Source organism: Python bivittatus, unplaced genomic scaffold, assembly GCF_059951505.1.
Source record: "Python bivittatus isolate LINGU-HERP-01145 unplaced genomic scaffold, Pbiv_v1 ctg000160_np1212, whole genome shotgun sequence".
NCBI classification, from domain to species: domain Eukaryota; kingdom Metazoa; phylum Chordata; class Lepidosauria; order Squamata; family Pythonidae; genus Python; species Python bivittatus.
In genome coordinates, this window is record NW_028277076.1 from 6,864,018 (window position 1) to 6,884,648 (window position 20,631).

The 20,631-nt window shown below is 46.9% G+C and overlaps 1 protein-coding gene across 1 annotated transcript; it reads right to left on the reverse strand.

The window, feature by feature from the left end:
* Positions 1 to 840: 840 nt before the first annotated feature.
* On the reverse strand, positions 841 to 19,611 carry BARHL1 (BarH like homeobox 1). Its single transcript, XM_007425199.2, has 3 exons — positions 19,152 to 19,611; positions 9,544 to 9,766; positions 841 to 1,135 (listed from the first exon to the last, which is right to left on the reverse strand). The coding sequence occupies exons 1-3, from the start codon at positions 19,609 to 19,611 to the stop codon at positions 841 to 843; spliced, it is 978 nt and encodes a 325-aa protein (XP_007425261.2).
* Positions 19,612 to 20,631: the final 1,020 nt, after the last annotated feature.

Genomic DNA, 20,631 nt, shown 5'->3' on the forward strand with positions numbered 1-20,631 from the left:
GGAGGGAGAATTTTGTTATTTGCAAAATAAACCATTTATGTACAGGAAACATCAAGAGGTGGTCTTCCTACCTGGGCACTTTCTAAGAATATTGGACTACAATGAAGCTTAATTTTTCAACCACACTGGCTGGGGATGTTGGGAGTGGGAGTCCAGCAGGCCAGGGCAGGGGAAGGGTGTGTTATACCTTCTATGTAGCAGGGAGATGAATTCCAACCATAAGTGCCATTTGGATTACCGAATTAACTCACATTCTGGGTTTGCACCTGACGCAGAGGCACACCTTTCACACAACCTATTAAGCTCCAAGAAACTTGTCATCCACAGTGGCCGGGTTTGCATCTCTCAAGCCTGGTTTATCGGCTGCTGGCAGTGTCTTGGGTAAGCCCCAGCAGGGGGACCCCCAAACAGAGCTCGCAAAGCGCGGGGTTCACACCACACCCCTTCCGACGCCCAGCAAGAACCCCTTAGTCCAAGAAGGGAACTCAGACAGGGAGTTGGAGGCCGTGAGGAAAGACCACAAGAGAAGGAAGGGAAAAGGTTGATGTGGCGCAAAGAGAGGCCGTGTCTGAAAGCGCCAGGGATGAATTTGCAGCATCTTGGTTGATAGGGCTGGCAGCTAGCCTTCTAGCGAGAAAGGCGGCCGTGGGAATGCCCCGAGAGGCGCGCAGGGCTGCTGCGCGAGCTCAAGCCCCTCCCCGCCTCCTTTCCCCCCCTCCTCCCCTCCCTCCCCCTCCCCACCCCCTTTCCAGAGTCAATCCGGCGCCGGCGAGGCCGAGGCAAGCGGGAGCGCCGCGTTCCCACGTTATCTTCCTGAAGCAACGCCCGGGTTGGGGCCGCTCACCGCGGCTGAGCAGCTCTGGGAAGGACGCCGGCCAGCGGGGGCAAAGGGGGTGGGGGCTCACTGCCCCCCTGCAGTCCGTGGATGAGGATCCGAGGCACCAGAGGCCGCTGGAGCGCCGGGGGCGGCGCGCTGGGTCCCCGGTAAAGGTACAGCGTGGCTCCGGGGTCCAGGTTGGAGACCAGACTTTGCGGGTAGAAGTAGGGCGAAGGGAACATCCGTTGCAGAGCCGAGTAATTCCCCGCCTCGGCCAGCAGCTCCAGCCCCACCGCCGTCTGCCTCTTCCATTTGGTCCTGCAGCGGGAAGAGAGAAACGGATTCAGACGAGACGCACATCCCTCGCAGAAGGGCGCCCACGCCGCGCAAGGAGGAGCTGCAAAGAAGGGCTTGACCCCAGCCTCTTCCCGAACCCGGCTCCCTTCTCATCCCTGCTAGTCATCCATGCCTTCCCCACCTCCAGATGTTGGCTTGTTCGTGTATTAGCTTAATCCCTCTGTACAGCCGCCCCGCTCAGCCAGGGACTGGGGGCCACACACAGTACTGAAATAAATTTAAGAATAATCAATCCCGAATACGAACAATTAAAACACATGGTCACTAATACAGCCAGGAAATGGGCCCTTTGCACACTCGGGGCCCCGGCACCCCAGGCCCCTTGCTTTAGTTCTTCCCATTCCCCCCATTCCCAGTCCCCCCATCTTAGCGGCTCCCCTCCCCATCACCGTTCCTGTTTCGGTTGTTCCTGCAGTACCTCCAGCAGACCTCCAAAGGTTTATTTTTCCTATTAAACGCTCCCTTCTGCAACTCCCTCCACAAGTATGAGATCTGGAGTCTGTCTATTCGCCCCCGTGCTTCTGCAACGCCCCTCTCGCTGCACGTCTGAACACCGTCCCTCCAGCTGTGGGCTGTCTGCAGCCTGGTGGCTTGCAAAGATCTCTAGATCTGAGACCCCAGCTTGCAAAGAGCAGCGCGATGGGGGTAAACCTGGTTGGGTTTGGCCCCAGTGCACCAAAACTGAGCCTTCCTGTCCTTATTATAAGCAGGAATGTTACAGGGGAACCACCAGAGCTGGAAACCTAGTTCCATGCTAGTGACGCTCTCTCTCCACATGCTGCAATTTCACTTTCTCTGTATTTGCTCTAAATGGGATGTTTAAGCAAAGGGCTAAAACCTTGCCGAAGAGAGACAGAAAAAAAGCCATATTGAAGAAATAGAAATAGAACCACAGACTACTGGATGGTATCTGGATGCTCTTGGTAATCTTGGTTAATTCCTTGTTAATCCCCCAAGCTGGATGCCGGGGAGAAAAAATGCCTTCCTTTTTATTTATTTGTTGTAACATGGAGTGGAGGTTTTCCCAAGATGGCTTAACCACCGAGGAAGCCACCTATGATCTTATCCTGTCCCTTTGTCTCCAGTTCAGCTGGAGACAGTTCGGTCAATCCACAGCAGCTCAAAATAGGGGCTGCAAAAATTAATGGCATGGGGGAGTCAGCTCCAAAGAGAGAAGATACAGAGAAGATGCAAACTCTGATCCTCAAGCGTTCAAAGGTTGCCTTGTGCAACCTGGTGACACCGACTGGATAGGGGAGAAAATCCGACTGAGGCTTGACATCATGACAAGAGACAAGAGAATTGACAGTGGAACTGGATGTCACAGGAAAGCTGCGGTCTCTTTTCAGCGGGAAGAAATTCAGTAGGAAGAAATAGGAAAACAGACGGTGCTCAAATGGACTTTGCTAAGTTGAGAGCCCCTGTGGGCGGGGCCAGGGGAAAGGGGTGTGGCCAAGTCCGGAAGTGGACAAGAACAAAAACAATATTTGTCTTAAACCCCATCCACTATGTCAGACTCCTTTCAAATGCCCCTTTTTTGATTTCATGTCATTTTAACACCACTGATGTTCACATCAGCTGTGGATTGATGGATGACTCCAATAGGCCATTTCAGGTTCTTGGTTTGTCAACAAGGAAGAATCCACAATCAACGAGACTTGGGCACGTGTGAATGGGTGATTAAATCATACCTTTCCCATCACTTCTTGCACAAGGAAGATGTAAAAGGAACCCTCCTGAGTTGAACACGATTGCTTATGATTTCATGGACATCTCATCTAGGGTTTGGGGCAACAGCCATTGCCAATATTGTTTCTTCAAGTTCCCAGTCAGGTATACAACCCAAAGATTTCCTGGTGGTCTCCTATCCAAGTATTAAACCAGCCCAATCCTCCTTAGGTTTTAGAGATCTGTTGAAGTTAATTCAGCATTTCTGTTTCCTATAACTCGTGCAACGTTGGCAATCTTGAGACTACTTTTCTGCCACACCCTGAGTGGCCAAAACAGCCTTCGATACTGAAAGAGACTCATCACCCTTCTGTAGCTGAATCTTCAACCCAAGGAAGTGAAACACAAATGGACAAACTGAATGACTTCCTTTGCATATGATTTGACAAGATCTATGCTGGTGGGGACTTGTCATCGAGGTAACATAAGGCTCACTGTTGCCTCACAAAGAGGAGATCCTGCACATCATGAACACATGACTTTGTTATCACCCACCAGAAGACTTTTGCATGCTGATCAAAATAAGCGCAGATTTCGTCTTGTGGGTGCGCCCATGTAGACAAACGGACCGTCTATCAGGGATATGAAGAGCAGAAAACTGCATTCAGCGTGACAGCTGTGGCGTATTAAGACTCTGGCTTGCATTTTGTATAGTAGAGAAAAGGAAGTCTGCCAGCCCTGCTAGGTAGACCAGATCAAGAAATACAAGAAGTCTAAAACTATTTTCATGGAAATGAGCCATAATAACAGAATCTGGCAAGGCTGATTGGGTTGGATCTCCCCCCCCCCCCATACTCCAGTGAATCAGGGAGGTGTCCGCCTGAGTCGCTTCTGAATGTTATCTCGTTGCTCTGGACTCAAAAAATGTTTCAGCCCCTTTGGTCTAGGGAACTGGTTTTACATATTTCCATCAAGGTCCTCTTCCTGACTCTTCACAGTCATGCCGGAGTTAGAATTTCTTCTCTTTTTTCTCAAGAGTCCACCATATCTAGATGAATGATACCCCTGGTGGACATGGCTGATACAAGGGATGGGTGGGGGCAGAGAGGGTGGGGCTACCCCCTCTCTCCAGCACCATCTTTTTCCTTTGAACCCCCCATCTCTTCCTTCCAAAGAACCAGAAAAGGGACAGAACCAAGGGCTTCTGAGATTATGACCACGGCAAATTAGTCTGAGGGAAACAGGTGAACCACTCCTTGAGTTGGAACATGGAGGAGAACATGGTTTATCCTAGAGGACAAGGTAACTTAGATCCAATGTCCCACATTGGAAGGGACACAAAATTACCAGGAGACTTACTTAGAGCAGTGCTTCTTAAAGTGTGGTCTTAGGACCCCTGGGGGTCCCCCAAGACCCTCTCAGGAGTCCTCGAAACCAAAATCATTTGCCCGTCTACGTTGAAAAACAACCCAATATTAAAATCCCATCAAACAATTGGAAGAAGCGGGAGAGGCAGGGAATGCCTCCATTTTAATTTTTAATACGGTAAATATCAATAAATATAACCCATGCAAAGAAAAGCTCTTCTGGGGTCTTCCATCATTTTTAAAAGTGGGAAGGGGTCCTGAGAGAAAAAAGTTGAAGAAACACTGGCTTAGAGGTTCTCTTCTCCATGCCCTCCTTGAGGTGGCTTCTCATGAATTTGCTCTTCTACTAGGTCACATGGCAAGAGGATTAATTCCTGTAGGAGTAATGTGTCACCGTAACACCACAAAGGGATCAATAGATCCACTTGGCTCCCAGAAAATTACATTTAACCCCATACCTCTCCCAGTTAGTGCTGCTGGAAAACTCAGTCAGTTGACCCATTTTAACTACTTTCCTCCATGAAAGCGAAAGGGAGAGGGAGAGGCTGAAAAAGCAAACCTCTCTCTTACAGAATTTACTACAGAGACTCGACAACACACTGCTAAGCTGCAGTGCTCAAGTCATACTGAGTGAGGAAAACTACCTAGAGGTTTTATGCTTTCTGAGGTAGCTCTGTTCTCTTGGGCAAGGTTGGCCTTCTCTACAACCATGTCTGGAAAAGCAATGGGGCAGTTAGAAACTGGGACATTCCTGCTCCTTCTGTTGCATAGGACCTAGATTTCTGCCCCAGAGTCTGCTTCTTGCAGGACCCATCTTTGAGAAAAAGCAAAATGGGGAGAGGGTTAAACTTGCCCATTAGCCCTGACGATTAGCTTCAGAAAATTCAAACAAGGAAAGGAGGTTTTTTTTATATACCTAGCACTAGGGCTGATATAAATGGATAGAGAGGACTATAATCTACTAGTATGCTAATTTTTTTCTCGCCATTTCTCAAAAGTTTTCTTCCCTGGTGATAGAGGCTTCTGTTTTTCTACTTTATTCTCAGGATGCTTCGGAAAAAAACCTGTTTTTCAATTTTTGTCCTGGTGTGTTTAACAGATTGAACAGGTTTTGCTTTGGGGGATATCAAAAAAAGCTGCTGTTTTCATGTTTTCCCATCATTCTGAAACCCCCTTGACTGCTTGCCCATTTTAATCTGAAAAATGTGGATTTTTGGGAAGCCAGGAAGGCTGCTAATTTCTGAGAAAAGATTGGCCAAGCTGGAGAGGACATTCCCACCTGTTCATGTAGTCACTCCATTCAAGATGGACGTTTTCTTCTTCTTAAAAGAAATTCCCAAAACACATTCACCCTCCACGAACCGAAGAAGGGGAAGTAAAACAAGAGAGATTTTCCAGCATGACATGAATATAAACCCGTACCCGAATTTCATATCTACTCTGGATAGGCAGTGGACGCTCTCCACAGTGATTCAAACTTCTGTTGAGGACAATGGAAAAGTTGAAATCGAATGCCAGGCTGAACTCCTACAATATTTACATGTCAGCAAAAGCAGCCAGTCTTACAGGAAGGTAAGTGTGCCAAGACTCAAAAAATGGCTCTGATGTTTTTGAGAATCAAGAATCTCTGAAATGGATCATTAGAGGGACAGGGGAATTGACACTCGGTTTCTGCTGTCTTTCTCGCAGTTCTACCTGTAGCAAACAGGTAACGCAGAGGCCCAACCACCCCATTCAAACAGACAAGCCACGGTCTGTCGCTGAAAGGATTGGAAATAGATGCCTTTGAATCAGCTAGCCCATAATCCTTTCCTTTCACCTTTTTCGCACAGGGGCGCTTCCATCTCTCTTTCCCCAAGTAAATTATTCATCGTCATCATAATTGTGTAATTACTGTAACTGCCCTTAATTATTGATGCCCCAAGCATCAATTGGGATATATTATTAATAGGCCAGCGATGCGCTGTTCTCTCTTTAGCTGAAAAATAACAGTCTTCTCCCCCTTTTTTTTCCCTCCCACCCACCCAAATTAAACAGTTGGTCCTTCTCCTCCTCCTTCCTCCCCCATCAAGCCTGAAGATTTCCTCTCCCTGAGAAATAGAGAAGCAAATAATATCGATTTGGGAGTTAGAGGCTTTTCTTTAAAAAAAAAAAAAAGCCATTTTTTTTAGTCCAAAAAAAAAGCCATTTTTTTTTTAATCTAACACAACCACCAAAATGCTGAGAATAAACCAAGGAAAAGCAAAAAAGACCCTGAAGGAGGTTCGCAAGGTCCCAGAGGGCACGTTGAATGGATCGCTAGAACTGTTTTGCAAATTCAGATGTTGCACAAGGCAGCAAAGCGTGGTTTGAAAACGTGAGCTTAAGGGGATGAGCCGAACGAGGCTCAGATTTGCAAAAATGGCTTAGTTTTCACGGCCAGTTTTACAAGCATCTGTCTTCCCACCCACGAGGCTGCTCCCTTTTTTCTTAACTTCTTCAAACTGGGGGAGATAGCCTCATTCACACGGCATTCATCCCCCTGAACTGGGTTCATGCAAGACACTAAAAGCATAAGCTCTGTTCACAGGACAGCCTAACCCTCGAGCCAACAGATCAGGTTGGCAGCACCTGCTGAACCCAGACAGGCTCTGCTTTCAAATGGTGGTTAAGCTTGGAAACCTGAACCCAGCTGCTTCAAAACTCAGCAAGTCTGCTTGGAGAGTTTCTCAACTTCCTGTTTATCGGTTTCTCGGCTGCTTTTTCCAGACAGAAGGTGCCCTCTGAACGCTTCCTGCCTCACTGCTCAGGTTTCTCCCCGCTTGCTCTTTCCACCCTTGGCAGGGCCAGCCCTTGCAACTTAATTTCCTCTCCTGATTTGTGATGATCCCCATGATTATGGCTTTAAGGACGGGGTGGAACCCCACGGCCAAGGGATGAACAGCTCTGGTTGGGGAGCGGTCAGTGAGAAAAGCGTCATCTTCGTATTATATTGTTATTCTTACTGATCCTGATTGCAGAGGATTCCATATCATCCAATTCAAGGCTCTTCTGGAAGCCCCAGACCCAGAGAAACAGACTGGCTGATTTCACCATGTGCAGTTTGGTTACTGACCCATTAGCCTAGATCAGCACAAAACACTGAACGATCAATTCACCAGAGTGGCTCGCTTGTGTTCACCCATCACATTCCTGCCAGGCCTGACAACAACCAAGATCAAAACTAATCAAGATCAGAACAAATCAAGGTCTATCTAACCAAGGTCCACACTAATCAAGGTCTAAACTAACGAAGATCAAGGTCATTCTAACCAAGATCAAAACTAATCCAGGTCAATCTTATCAAGATCAGAACTAACCAAGGCCCAAACTAACCAAGGTCAGAACTAATCAAGAGCAAGGTCAAGCTAATCAAGACCAAAACTAACCAAGATCAAAACTAACCAAAATAATCTAATCAAGATCAAAACTATCCAAGAGCAAAACTAACCAAGAGCAAAACTATCCAAGAGCAAAACTAACCAAGATCAAAACCCAGAGTCGCTTTGTGAGATGGGCAGCTATATAAATGTGATGTATAAATAAGTAAGTAAAAAAAAACAAGATCAGGACTAACTAAGATCAAACCTGCGGTTCAAGTACAGCTGCAATGACTGGCCACGTTGAATACTGGGACAAAGCCAGCTTGATGGCTATTTCCCCAGGCGAAACCAGATATCTCAGCTTGTTTGCTTCTCCCCATTTCCATATACAGGTTGCCATGGGCGTGGATCACCCAATGCAGCCCCTGGGCTTTGAGGGGGTTGGCTAGTTTGTGGTATTGTGTGAATCCCACCTTCTAGGACTATGGACTTGAACTTGGCACTTATAGGCCCAGATTGCATGGAAGTCCTGATCTCCTCCTTGTGCGGTGACTTTTTCCCTGCTCTAGTCTAAGAAGAATGAAAGGGAAGGTGAAAATGCCTTGGTTGAAAATGCCGCCTTCACCTCTGTTGCCAATGTGGCCTTTAGTGTCTTAGTGGCCTAACGTTCTTAGGATCGGTCCACGGATTTTTCTTGAATCCGGACCTCAACGTCCTGCATCGGATAATTTGGCTCAGCCTTCCCAAACAGCTCTGTAAGAGGCTGTTTCTTGCATGACGTGGGCAATGCGGGTCCTAAACACGGGAAATGTAAAGTGGCAAACGTGTGGGACGTGGGAGGGGAGACCCATGACAGTCCCACCCGTGAGAAGGCAGCCCTCGGGTTCCTGGTCAAAAAGACCTGATGACTCTCTTTCGTTGATTAGAAACCTTGCCATCGGCACCCAGTCAGCCATATTGTACAGCTAGATCGTGCTTTTAGATGATCAAATGCCTTTACGCCACAACCTGAACAGAGCCCTGCATGATCCAGAAACTGGCTTCTCTTGCAAGAGTTCTGTGGAACTGAAAAGCTTGCAAAAGAACCTCCAACCTGCAGTGGATCCGACCTTCTCCAAAATATTTCAGGATGCCTTGGGCTGGACAATGTTTTTTCGTGCTGCACAATATCAAGTGATTTTTGCAACGGAGCCGAATTCCGCATCCTGGAAACGTTTTTTTTAAAATCCTTGCTACAGAGAGAAAACCCCTCCCGTACAAAGCTCTGCATATCTATGCGGAAGTAAGCCTCGCTGAATTCAAGGGAATTTACTCGGCGGTAGGGATGTCTACAATTGCCACTAAACATGGGGGAGTTTTAAATTCATTTTTAAACTCATCCTCTTGCCACCGTGGCAACTGTACATCATGGGAAACTGAACGAACGTCAGTTATTTCTTGAAATACCCATATAACCGTCTCAGCAATGACCTCTCCCTATTTTCCCCAAGCATTGCAGAAGAGATACATTTCCTTTCCTCCCTAAAATCAAGCAGACTTCCCACTGGACGCCCTGTCTAGGTTCACAGACCACATTTTGAGCAGGTGAGGTCAAAACCCAACTGGCCTCTGCACTGGGTTTAGTAACCCGGTTCACCTAACCCGGGCAGAAGGAGTGAAAGGAAGAGGGGCCAAATCCATGGATTAAGTTAAAGACGTTCTGGAAGGGAACTCGTGTCTTCGCAAACCTCTACGCTGATGTTGCTTCCTTGGCAACAAACCCAACCCTGCCTTGGTGCGCAATGGCAATGGCTTGCTTTGAACGTGCTTTGCCAGCTCCCCAATCCTGGAGTTGCTCGGGTCTCCCATCCAAGGACGAAGCAGGCCTGAACCTGCCCGGTTGCCCGAGATCCTCCAAGACTGCCTGAGAACGAACGGCTGGATCCAAATTAAACCTAGCACCCACCATCCTAACGCACGGCCCCGCTTCCCCCTCCGTCCCCTCCTTGGTTACCTTCTGTTCTGGTACCAGGTTTTGACTTGAGTGTCGGTGAGGTTCAGCGAGGCGGCCAGCTCCATCCTGTCCTGGACACTCAGATACTTCTGCCTCTCGAAGCTGCGCTCCAGCTGCGCCAGCTGGTGATCGGTGAAGGCGGTGCGCGCCTTCCGGGGCTTCTTGAGCCGCACCGGCGGGCTCTCTCGGGAGCTGGAGATCTCCCGGTCTCCTTCTTCTTTCACTGGGTGAGGAGAGAAAGGGCGACAGTGGCTCTCGGCTCTTCCGGGTGGAGCGGAGAAGAGAAGAGCGTTGCAGTTGGTGAATGGATGAGGGGAGGGAAGGGAAGGGAAGGGAAGGGAAGGGAAGGGAAGGGAAGGAAAGGAAAGGAAAGGAAAGGAAAGGAAAGGAAAGGAAAGGAAAGGAAAGGAAAGGAAAGGAAAGGAAAGGAAAGGAAAGGAAAGGAAAGGAAAAAAGGGAAGGGAAGGGAAGGGAAGGGAAGGGAAGGGAAGGGAAGGGAAGGGAAGGGAAGGAAGGGAAGGGAAGGGAAGGAAAAAAGGGAAGGGAAGGGAAGGGAAGGGAAGGGAAGGGAAGGGAAGGAAAGGAAAGGAAAGGAAAGGAAAGGAAAGGAAAGGAAAGGAAAGGAAAGGAAAGGAAAGGAAAGGAAAGGAAAGGAAAGGAAAGGAAAAGGACAGTGGGGTAGAGAAAGAAGGAAAGGGAGGGAGGGAGGAAGGAGAGGGAGAGAAAGAAAGGGAGGAAAGGAAAGGAAGTTGGTAAATGAAGAGGGGGAAGGAAAAAGAAGGGGAAGGAAGGGAAGAAAGAGAGGAAGAAAGAGGAAGGGAAAGGAAAGGAAAGGATAAAATAAAAAAATGAAGGGGAAGATAAAACAGGAAGGAAGAGACGTAATGAAGGGGAGGAGAAAAGAAAGGAATGGAAGAAAAGATGGGAAAGATAACAAGGAATGAAATAAAAGAGGAAGGGGAAAATTAAGGTAAGAAAAAAAGGAAGGGGAAGATCAGAAGGAAAGGAAGGCAGGAAAGAAATTAAGGAAAAGGAATGAAGTGAAGGGGAAGAGAAGAGAAGGAAGGAAGGAAGGAAAAGGAAAAATGAGGAAAGGATTGGAAGGAAGGAAGGAAGGAAGGAAGGAAGGAAGGAAGGAAGGAAGGAAGGAAGGAAAATGACTTTCACAGGAACAGAAAGAAGAGGTTAGTGGTGCCCACCAGCTCCTGTGTAATTATCCATGTTGAAAATCCCATCGCTGTTTACTCAGGAGTAACTTCCCTTCAGTTCCATGGGACTCTCACCTAATAAATTGCGCACAGAATTGGAACCATTTGCTTCCCCCCCAAAAAAAATCTGGAGGTAGGTTTACCCAGAAGTACACCCACAGGACGATGGGAATTGTAGTCCAATAGAATTAAAACACGCAGTGGGGGGAGGCTAAGCGATGCCCGTTTCAAATATAAAATCAAAAGGAGCTTTGCTGTCTCCTCCGTAAAGCCAGGAAAAAACCAGACACCCAGCATCCACGCGCCCACGTTACTGCATGGTGCCACGTTTTACAGACAGTGACCACGGCCCAAACATTACTTTCCTTTCATCAGCAACCTTTTGCATTAAATAATAATCGAATGATCAATTATTAAACAATTAATAGAGGTAATCAGCCCAACCAGAGCACGAATCATTTCATCCATAGCTTTCTGCTGATTCCTCTGGGGCTGTTCAAGCTTATTCGATGTTCTTAATGCAAAATTGGCATAAATAATGGACCTTATTTCGAAAAACAAGAAGGCATTGTAGAAACGCATAATTTTAAAGGAGCGCGTGCAAAGAGAGATGCTTAGAAATGCTGGTTTCCTCCCTGCAGGTAAACTGAAAGTCCATGTTTATATTCTACCCTTCTTCAAAATAAATATATTTATTTTGGGAGGGAGGGAAAAATATGTTTAGAAGGGTACCCAATTATCCTTTGTTTATTTCATCATTAAATTGGTCATTATTCATGTGCCAGCAATTTTAACCACAATTCTATCACTGCTAACTTTCGATTGAATTCAGTGGGATTTACTTCTGAGCAAACATATTGCCAGTTTTCTCCAAATTTCCAACTTCTGCTGGAAGTCTTAAGAAAATCATTTATTTTCTTTGCTCTAGCACTGGATAAAACCAAATATGCTCTGATGGACCATGAGATCTTTCCTTGGATATATCACATTTGCACACTATGGCTGTGTTCACACATTACATTGACCTATGGTTAATTGAATCATGGTTTATTTGACCCAGCTTTCTGGATTCCAGAAACTGAGTCCTAAACCCCAGAAGGGCTAGGTTTACATAACATACAAGGTTACAATGTGGTTGATTGGTTGGTAGCTTAGTAGCCTCATTCAGATGACCCCTCAATGTGGTTACTGAATTAATGCATTTCCTGGATTTCTATCATTCATTAAACCTAAGATTGTCAAACAGGCTAGGTTCCGTCAACATGACAAGCCAGCAGATCACACAAAACCCTGGTGGTTATCAGATGAATGTGGACAGGCACCAAGTTTGCTTTGTGTTAGCCTTGGTTCATTTCTATAATGGCTTGGCATGTTGTGTGAACTTGGGTTTGTTAATGGTGTGTTCATTTACCAGGTTTAAGAACGCTGGCTGAATGCAGTTTGGTATTTTGGCTGAACTGTTATGTCCAAGGCCATCCATTCTGGTTTCTAAACCTTATCATGGATTTCTGCAAAGCCACAGAAGGCAATCTTCAGAAATCAGGGAAATGAAAAGAAAAGAGGATCAAATTATTCCCATCAGCTGAAGGAGAGGACACACTGTTGGGAGGGGTGGAGAAAACCAGGATAGCTGTGGGACCTTACCCCATGGAAAAACTCCATCAAACAAAATTAGGAGGTGTTATTCACATGCAGACATGCTTAGAAACTTGAACTTTGTCTTCTCCTTTCTCATAAGTAAAATTATGAACTGGGCAGAGCCCAAGAGCTCAAATCAGGTTCCCGAAACCATGTTGTCCACTTAATTTAAACCTGGATGCTGGATCCACCTGGTCTTTTCAAACTGACTTCAATCTCCCAACAACAACCTGGTTACTAAACAGGACCAACCATTTTCTGGAGTCTGTTTGTCCAGGGCATTGCACCTAAACAAATCCAACCATGGATACAAAATGCTGAGCCAGTGGGACCAGACAAACTGCAAATGAACAAGGTTTAGTACATTCTGATAAGGCAGTTTCCAGTTAAGCATGTTTTGTGAACCCAGCCAATAAGTTAGAAATGAGCCAACCCTAGTTTAGCCCAGCTGGGACTCAGGAAGTGTGTGTTTTGTGCAAAGCTGGGGAATTAGAGTCATTGAGGAGACCATGGTTTGATAACCACAGACAAACATATGTGGGAATGCAGCCAATGAAAATAACAGGGGCTTGCCAGTGGAAGGGAGAGCCATTCCACCCCATAGTCACTAAGAAACAAACCCTGATTTGTGATGCTAAATTAGTCACGGTTCAAGATGACTTGGGGACAGTCAAAACACCCACATTTCTGAGTTAGAAAAGTAGTAATAAAAGAATTCGCTGAGATAGCTGTTTTGGGGTGGGTGGGGAATGAGGTTGCAAAATGGGGGGCTGCTGGCCACCCAACCCCGGAAGCCCGGTGAGTGCCAAGTGGGATACTGCTGTTCAGAGAAGATCCAGAAAAAAATCAGTATTCCTTGAAGACCCCTGCGGGAGAACCCCACCTTGGGGAGAAAGAAATGGGATTAACTTCCCATTTACACGCAGTTCCATCTTTGTGCAATCCTGATCCAGCATCACTTTGTTCTGAAAGCAGCTAGTCTCTTTTTCTCATGATGTGGGGGGCCTCAAATTGTCACACAAACAGCCTTTTTAGTGTTGCTTGGACCTTGCCCTGCTTTCTCTGGCCTCCAGAGCACTTTAAACAGCAACTCCCCCCTCCCCATTTATTTCCCTTCTCCTTCTCCTTCTCCTTCTCCTTCTCCTTCTCCTTCTCCTTCTCCTTCTCCTTCTCCTTCTCCTTCTCCTTCTCCGACTTTGTTTCCCTTCATTTCTTACAAATCCTTTTTTTAAAAGGTTCCTTGTGGTCATAAACCCATTTTTGGAGGAGACCAAGGTGAGATGTTTGGATCTGGGCATTCCTGGAGATGACTTGCAATGAAAGTGAGAATCCTTTGCTTCATCCCGTTTTTTATTTTTCTTGAGAATCTCCCTGAGTTCAGAATTGTACAAAAGCCACACCAGTTTTAAAGAGGAACATTGGGCCATTCTTCACAAATTATTATCAGCAATAGTAGTAATTCCTGGTTATTCATTTATATTTGTATCAGAATTATTGCCACTTCCAGCAGTAATAGCTCCTAACAAATTATCGTGATTTTCTATAAAACTGGCATGAATTGTGTTAAATCTGGTTTCTGCCTCCTTACAGAAAGAGCAAGATTATTAATGTTGTCCTTATTATTATTATCATTATGATTACAGTATTATATCCTGGAATTCCTGCAAAGAGGTGGATGTGATATTTATGTTGTCCTCCTAAAAATCCTGCAAACTAGATTACACTAAGATTAGACTTGGAATATCATCAACAAGATCGTGTCTTTGAATCAACACAATTTCTTTCCCAAGGAAAGGATCGACATGGGCAATTTTTGCTCTTCCAAGCAGAGGCTGTTTACATCTTGCACTGGAATAAAAAGACCGAAAGACAATTCCAGAAAAAGTCAGCAATAAGTCGGCAGGGAGGAAAGAATAGCACAGAGACATTTGTGGTAAAAGCAGAAATATTTCCATCCATGAAACAAGGCAGGAAAAATGATTTTTTGGCCTGGAACTTTCCTGTGTCCCTGTTCCCTAAATAGGAACCAGCTCTCCCCATTTTATTTTAGAGAAGGAGATTTTCTAAATGTAAGAGCCGAGGCAATTCGGTCTTCCCTTTCTTTGTCTTCTCCAATTCTCCTTCTCGCTTTTGGCACCCAATTTCCTTCCCGTTCGAAAGCTTCTGCCAGTTGGGAATGGAAACTGGTTTCCTTTAATCCGGTTTGGGCCGTGTACCCCAACCAAGCGAGGCGCAAGGAACGATTGGCAAGTCCTGTCGAAGCCAAGGATGATTAACTTGAGTCCATCTTCTTTCTCTTGTGTGCATGTCTCTGTGTGTTTTTCTCATCTGTTTTCTCTCTTTCTTAAAAGAGAGTGGGTTTATTTGTGCAAATACACACTCTTTTGAACGCAGCCGGGTCGCTTTACATCAGTTGGCTGCGGTTAGTGGGTGAGGGAGTGACAAGAGGCTTTATGGTCAAACATCTTGTGGCAGGTTTTAGAGAAGACACGCGAGTTGATTTCTCTCCGTAGGAAGACAATAATCCACTTAATTGAGCCACGAGGGAGGTGGGAAAACTCTTCAAGCAGAAACACGCCCGAATATCTCTTAAACATGAGATGCGGAAAGGGAAGGAGGCGTTTGCAAACGTTCCTCTCCTTTCCCTGAGATTTATATAAAAATCAACTCTAGGGTGGTGGAGGGGTGGCATTAGAAGCCTGAAATCCTTGCAGAAATTTTGGAAGAGGGGAATTAAAAAATCCGGTTTACAGAAAAAAGGCAGCCATAAGAATGGACGGTGCCAGCCGGCGTCAGTGACTCTCGGGGGCTAGATGTGAAGGGGCAGGGCTGGAAAAGTTGGATCTGGGTTTCAAAGGGCCGGGATGAGATCATGCAGATTCAGGAGTGGGGAGGGGGGAGTCCAGGATTGGGAGTGGGGAAGAAAGGCAAATGTCCAAGTCGAAAGAGGCAAATTGGGGGAGGGGGAGGGAGGGAGGGAGGGAGGGAGGGAAACAAAAAAGAAGGAGAGAGGGGAAGAGAAAGAGGAGGGGATAAAAAAGAAAGGCAAAAAGAGAGGAAGGAAGGAAGGAAAGAAGGAAGGAAGGAAGGAAGGAAAACAAAAAAGGAGGAGGAGGAAGGGAAAGAGAAGGGGAGAAAAAGAAAGGAAAAAAGAGATAGAGTTGGGAAGGAAGGAAGGAAGGAAGGAAGGAAGGAAGGAAGGAAGGAAGGAAGGAAGGAAGGAAGGAAGGAAGGAAGGAAATAGGAGAAATTAAATGGAAAGAAACTCAACTAAAAAAAGGAAAGAGATTAAGAGGAAATGAGTAAAGGCAATTAAAAAGAAAGGAAACATAGAAAAAGTTTTTTACAAAGAGAGAGGCAGGAGGAAGGAAGGCAGAGAAGAGAAAAAAGAACGGAAAAATGAAAACTCTGCACGAGTAACATAGAAAACGACTGCGGTTCAGAGAGACTGTCCTCGTTCAGAACCACAAGGAAGCTGCAAGAAAGGCACCCAAGAGTGAGAAAGGGTGAAAAAAACGAGATCCCCCCCCCCCAATGAAGAAGTTTAATTCTTTAGCAGCCGAGAGACCCAAATTTCCAATCTGGGTTCAGGGAGGCAGGGAAGATCTCATCTGCGGGGCCGGAATGACTTCTCTATGGCGCCCAGAGAAACGGGGAAGTGTCCCCCGCTTCTCTAAATGGGAAGATAAAAGGGGGAAGGCCGAATGGGTGCGTTTCCAGCCAGAGAGAGAATGACTCTGGCTAACAGTAGTGGGTGGTGGTCGTGGTGACGATGATGATGGTGATTCTGCGCAGGCTACGTCCCCAGAGCTCTTCCAAAGTGTACTGAGCTTAACAGATGAAGCTGCATCCGATGTAAAATGCCCTGGGGGCCATGATCTTATATCTCCCTCCTTGGGAGAAATATTCAGGAAATAGGCCTGTGTAAAAAGTGTGCCCACCGGGGAATTGGTTTCTGGTTGATGTCCTCCCCCTCCAGAATTGGTGGGGGGAGCTCTGGGCTGAATGGAGAACCAGTTCGCCCCTCGGAAAGCAGATGGGCGAGCTGATTCTCATCTGCATTCTTCTTTTTCCTGGGGAGGGAAAAATCTGCCCCCTTAAGGGTGGACAGGAAGGTTTCTGCTGTCCCCCCACTTGCGAGGGGAGAAGTTTAGATCGTAGGCTCCTCCAGGGTGTGTTTTCTCACAAGCAAGTGTCCTCAATGTCCAAAGATCTTCCAAAGCTTTGGAGAACCTCTTCAAATTGATCCTCGGTTGGTCCATTTTATTTGCAACGGGTGAATCAAGACCAGAGTGGACTTCCCCAAATGCGTTGATCACTGAAAGGTTTCTGGGTACTATTTTATTTTATCTTCAGACATGTTCGTGGATTTTGAGGTGCGCAGCCAGGAGGAAGCGAGACGGAGAGGAAGCGAAGGTGATGTCTCAAGTTTTGATGTCCCTCTTTCCTTCGGACCGGTTGGAAAAGCTCCTTTGGCAATTTCACGCCCCTTTCAACCGTTCTTTTTCAATGTGCCCTGCGCTTCACCGGTGGATAAGTTTGGGGTTTTAGGGTGCTTGCCTTGTTTCAAAGAAAACCCCAAAGGTTAGATTTAAAGGAGGAACTGAGTTGAGGATGTTGTGCGAACGGAACCACTGAGGGAGTACCAAGAAACTAAAGACAGCTCAACTTCTAGGGGAGAAAAAAACACGCAAAGGTCAAAAGAAATCAGATTAAAATCTTGGGAGGCAGGGTTTTGGTCAAAAATCACCCGGGTCCCATGGCAAAGGAGCAAAAACCCTAACCAAAATACAATTGCACTGTCTTCCTCAATGATGCGTAAAAGCCGCACGCTGAAGCTTGCCACAAATAGCTGTAGAGTTAGCAGAAATGGTTTCCTTGCCTAGGATCCTGCCACAAATCTGCTTCTCATCTCTATCTTGAAGCTCAAGGAGAGCTTTACAGTCTGGTAATTATCTTCATCCCGCTTTTGATTTCAATGATTTTCTCTTGCAAAGCGTGTTCTCTAAAAGAAAAAATGAATGGAAAACGGGCTCTGTCTAGGAGTTACTCCCCAGTAAACATATTCAGGTTCAGGTTTGAAATCCGTGGAAATGCTCAAGAGCCAAACTAACAGAGATTTCCTTCCTTCCTTCTCTCTCCCTCTCACTTTCCAGAGATTGGCAGAGAATTTTCCTTTTAAAAAATTAAATATTATATAAAGTGGAGCAAACAACCTTAAGGAGAACAACCTTTTGAAACTTTTTGGGAAAGAAATAAACACAGCCATTTGGACTTCTCTGGCCTCTAGAAATACAAACACAGCTGCTTCCCCCGTCTTTGCCCTTATTCCTAACTTGCACTTTCACAAATTGCCAGCCCCGTGTGCGCCATGCTAGGGGTCTAGTTCCTTACCCCTTGGGGAGGGGCAGAAGAGAGGTCCAAGGGAAAGCCACTGATCATTCAATGCAAATTCACTAGAAATGTGAACGGGGAGCAATTGAACAACTTTGATCCAGAGTCAAAAACTCTTGCAGGACAAAGAAGGAAAGGGAATTTGGAGTTTCTATCTTCTTCCAGTAAGCCCTGGCTTGTCTGAGTAGGCTTATATGTGAATGAGCCGAATAATGTTGTTCCAGGTTCCTCTGATAAAATAAAATCCAGGAGGCAAGGCAATATTGAATTGGTGGTAAGAAAAAACAAAAATAGATCTGTGAAGGGGAGGATGAATTCTAGGGAGAAGATACACACTGATTAGCTTATTAAAGGGGGGGGGAAGATTTGTTCTAAGTTGTTTGTTTTCCCTATCTGGAAACACACGCAGACATGTACTCGTGTACTCATGTTCTATGCAGGCACGCACACCTCCATCAAATTGTTCTCCAACACCAACATTTCATTCTGAAAATCCCCATTTCCTTTTTGCTGGTGGATGGCCCCTGAGGAGTCAATCCAAATTCTCCGTCTTTCCAAGAAAATCGAAATCTGTCCGAGTGGGTGCTTTGGAGCAAAACCACGGGTCTGGGACAGGATCAAGAGGGAAGGTGAAGGGCGTTTAATGCAGCCCAACTTTCGATTTGGGAAGAGAGGCATTTCCTTCTGGAACCTCCACATCGAGAGGCAGTCTATCTATCGAATTCGAAAGAACGGGGGGACACCTAAGCAGAAGTCGGACGTTCTCTTTGCTTCTGGCTTTGCAAGGAGATTGGGTTGATTTTGGTTAGGAACCATGGATGTGATGATGATTGATGATGATTTTGTTGTTCTGTGGCATTTACTGAAGAATATTCAGCAAATGCTGGGAATTGAGGGCTCATTGCAGCCTTATTCCCAAGCCTGAGAAATACCGGGCCGTAAGATCTACCTGATTGCAAGCCGAGCAAAATGTTGCTCATAGCATCATGCAAATTCTCTTCGCTGTTTTGGTCACTCCATCTTGATCGCTCCTAATATTCCAACCGTCATCGGGGAAACTTTTGCCGGCTCATTCCTTGTTATTAGTCTTAGCATAACTAGCATCCGTCAGAAAGCTAAGATACAGGGCTTGGAAGATCAGAAGGGGAAAACGCCTGCCCCCCAGCAAAGGGAAGAGGTGTTTAGAAGCTCGGATAACTTTGGTTTCTCTCCCCCACTTCAACTTTGACTTTACAGAATAGACCCCCTAGCTGGGGACTTTCCTAAAGAAGACCTCGCCAAATTAGACTGCCCGGCTATGAAGTTGAGGCTTGCTCCCCGCCCCTCCAACCCCGCGCTCCCCTTTGCAGGCGAGGAATCGTTCCCTACCTTTGTATTCTGAATCCAAGGAGGGGTTGCTGGTGGCCTTTTCAATCTTCTCTCGAAAGTCCTCGCCCGCCTTGGCCGGGATTGGCATGGGCGCCTCCGGACCACCCTGCCCGTTGCTGCTGGAATAAGGAGCGCACGCGGCCAGGGGTTTGCAGTCCGCCAAAATGTCCCTGATGAGGAAGGACGAGGTCACCGTTCTGGACTGAGCAGAGGCCGAAATCGGCGGCCCCGGCAGGTGAGAGTCCAGTCTCCCCACCCCGCCGGGTATCTGAGCCGCCGCCTCTAAGCAGTCCCTCCGGGGCGACGGGGGGGACAGGCAGCCGCTGCTGAGCTCCGAGCGAGGGCTGAGTTCCAGGGGCGACCTGCTTTCGCCCAGAAGGGAATCCCCTTTGGGCACAGCTGGGCTCCCGGATCGATGGGACAGGAGCGAGTCGATCCCAAATCCGTTGGCGTTTTCCATGCTTCAGGATGACATTGACCCGCCGTCCGGATCGAGGCTGGGGTGGGGGGAGAGGGAGGGAAAGCCGAGGAAGGAGGCTCGGGTTCGCGTTAAGCACAATTCCTGGCCCGCATTTAACATCCAAGGTGCCGACCTTCCGGGGCGATCAGTGTCCAAACTGGCTGCAACGGAGAGAGAAAAAAGAAAGGGAAAATGTCAAAAGGCAATGGGAAAAGGAATTCTCGGAGGGCGAAGTTGACCTGGGAATGAAACCCGGATCTGAAAGCTCTGAAAAAATGAATCCACCCGTTGGATTCGGGAAGGGGTCTTTGCGACTCAGGCCGCCTCAGACTGGAGCCAGAGGTAAGCTATCGACTTACTCCAGAGGAAGCACCCTGTGATTCAACGGGGCTTCCTCTCCCAAGAAAAGAGGCTGAGGAACCCTTCCCCAAACCGCTCAAGCTGTTGGACTATCTGTTCATTTCTGCTTACTCTGAGGTCAGACCGCGTTGAGTTCAACAGAGCGGACTCTCCCGTAAAAGCGACAAGGCTTAACCTGCTCTCAAACGTCCCGCCACAATCTATGCTCTTGAGTACCACTCAGCCACCCCGATCTCCTACAAAGACAGTCATGAAAGTAAACTTTTACTACAGAGCAACAAGAAGGAAGCCAAACACCAAGGAATGGAAAGATGGGGAAGGAGATCTGATGGAGAAAAGGAAAGGTAGATTCTCCGGAAGGAAGTTTGGGGCTTTCAGGACTATGGACAGTACACAATCTGAATTAACCCCCCCCCAACAAGGCAGGACATCAAAGCCAAAACTTCCCTTAATACAGGAAACCAGGGAGAAATATCAACACCTTTGGAAACGCTCAGAGTAGCGGGCGAGGATCTGAACCTGGCCTCCTCCCATGATCTACGGGATCCTTTGGGAGAAATCGCTCGGAGGAGGGTTTCTGGGGGGCGAAATGGCCACGGCGTGCTGTTTCAGCACCACGGATAGCTCCAGACGCAGCCACTCGTTTTCCTCCAAGCCTCG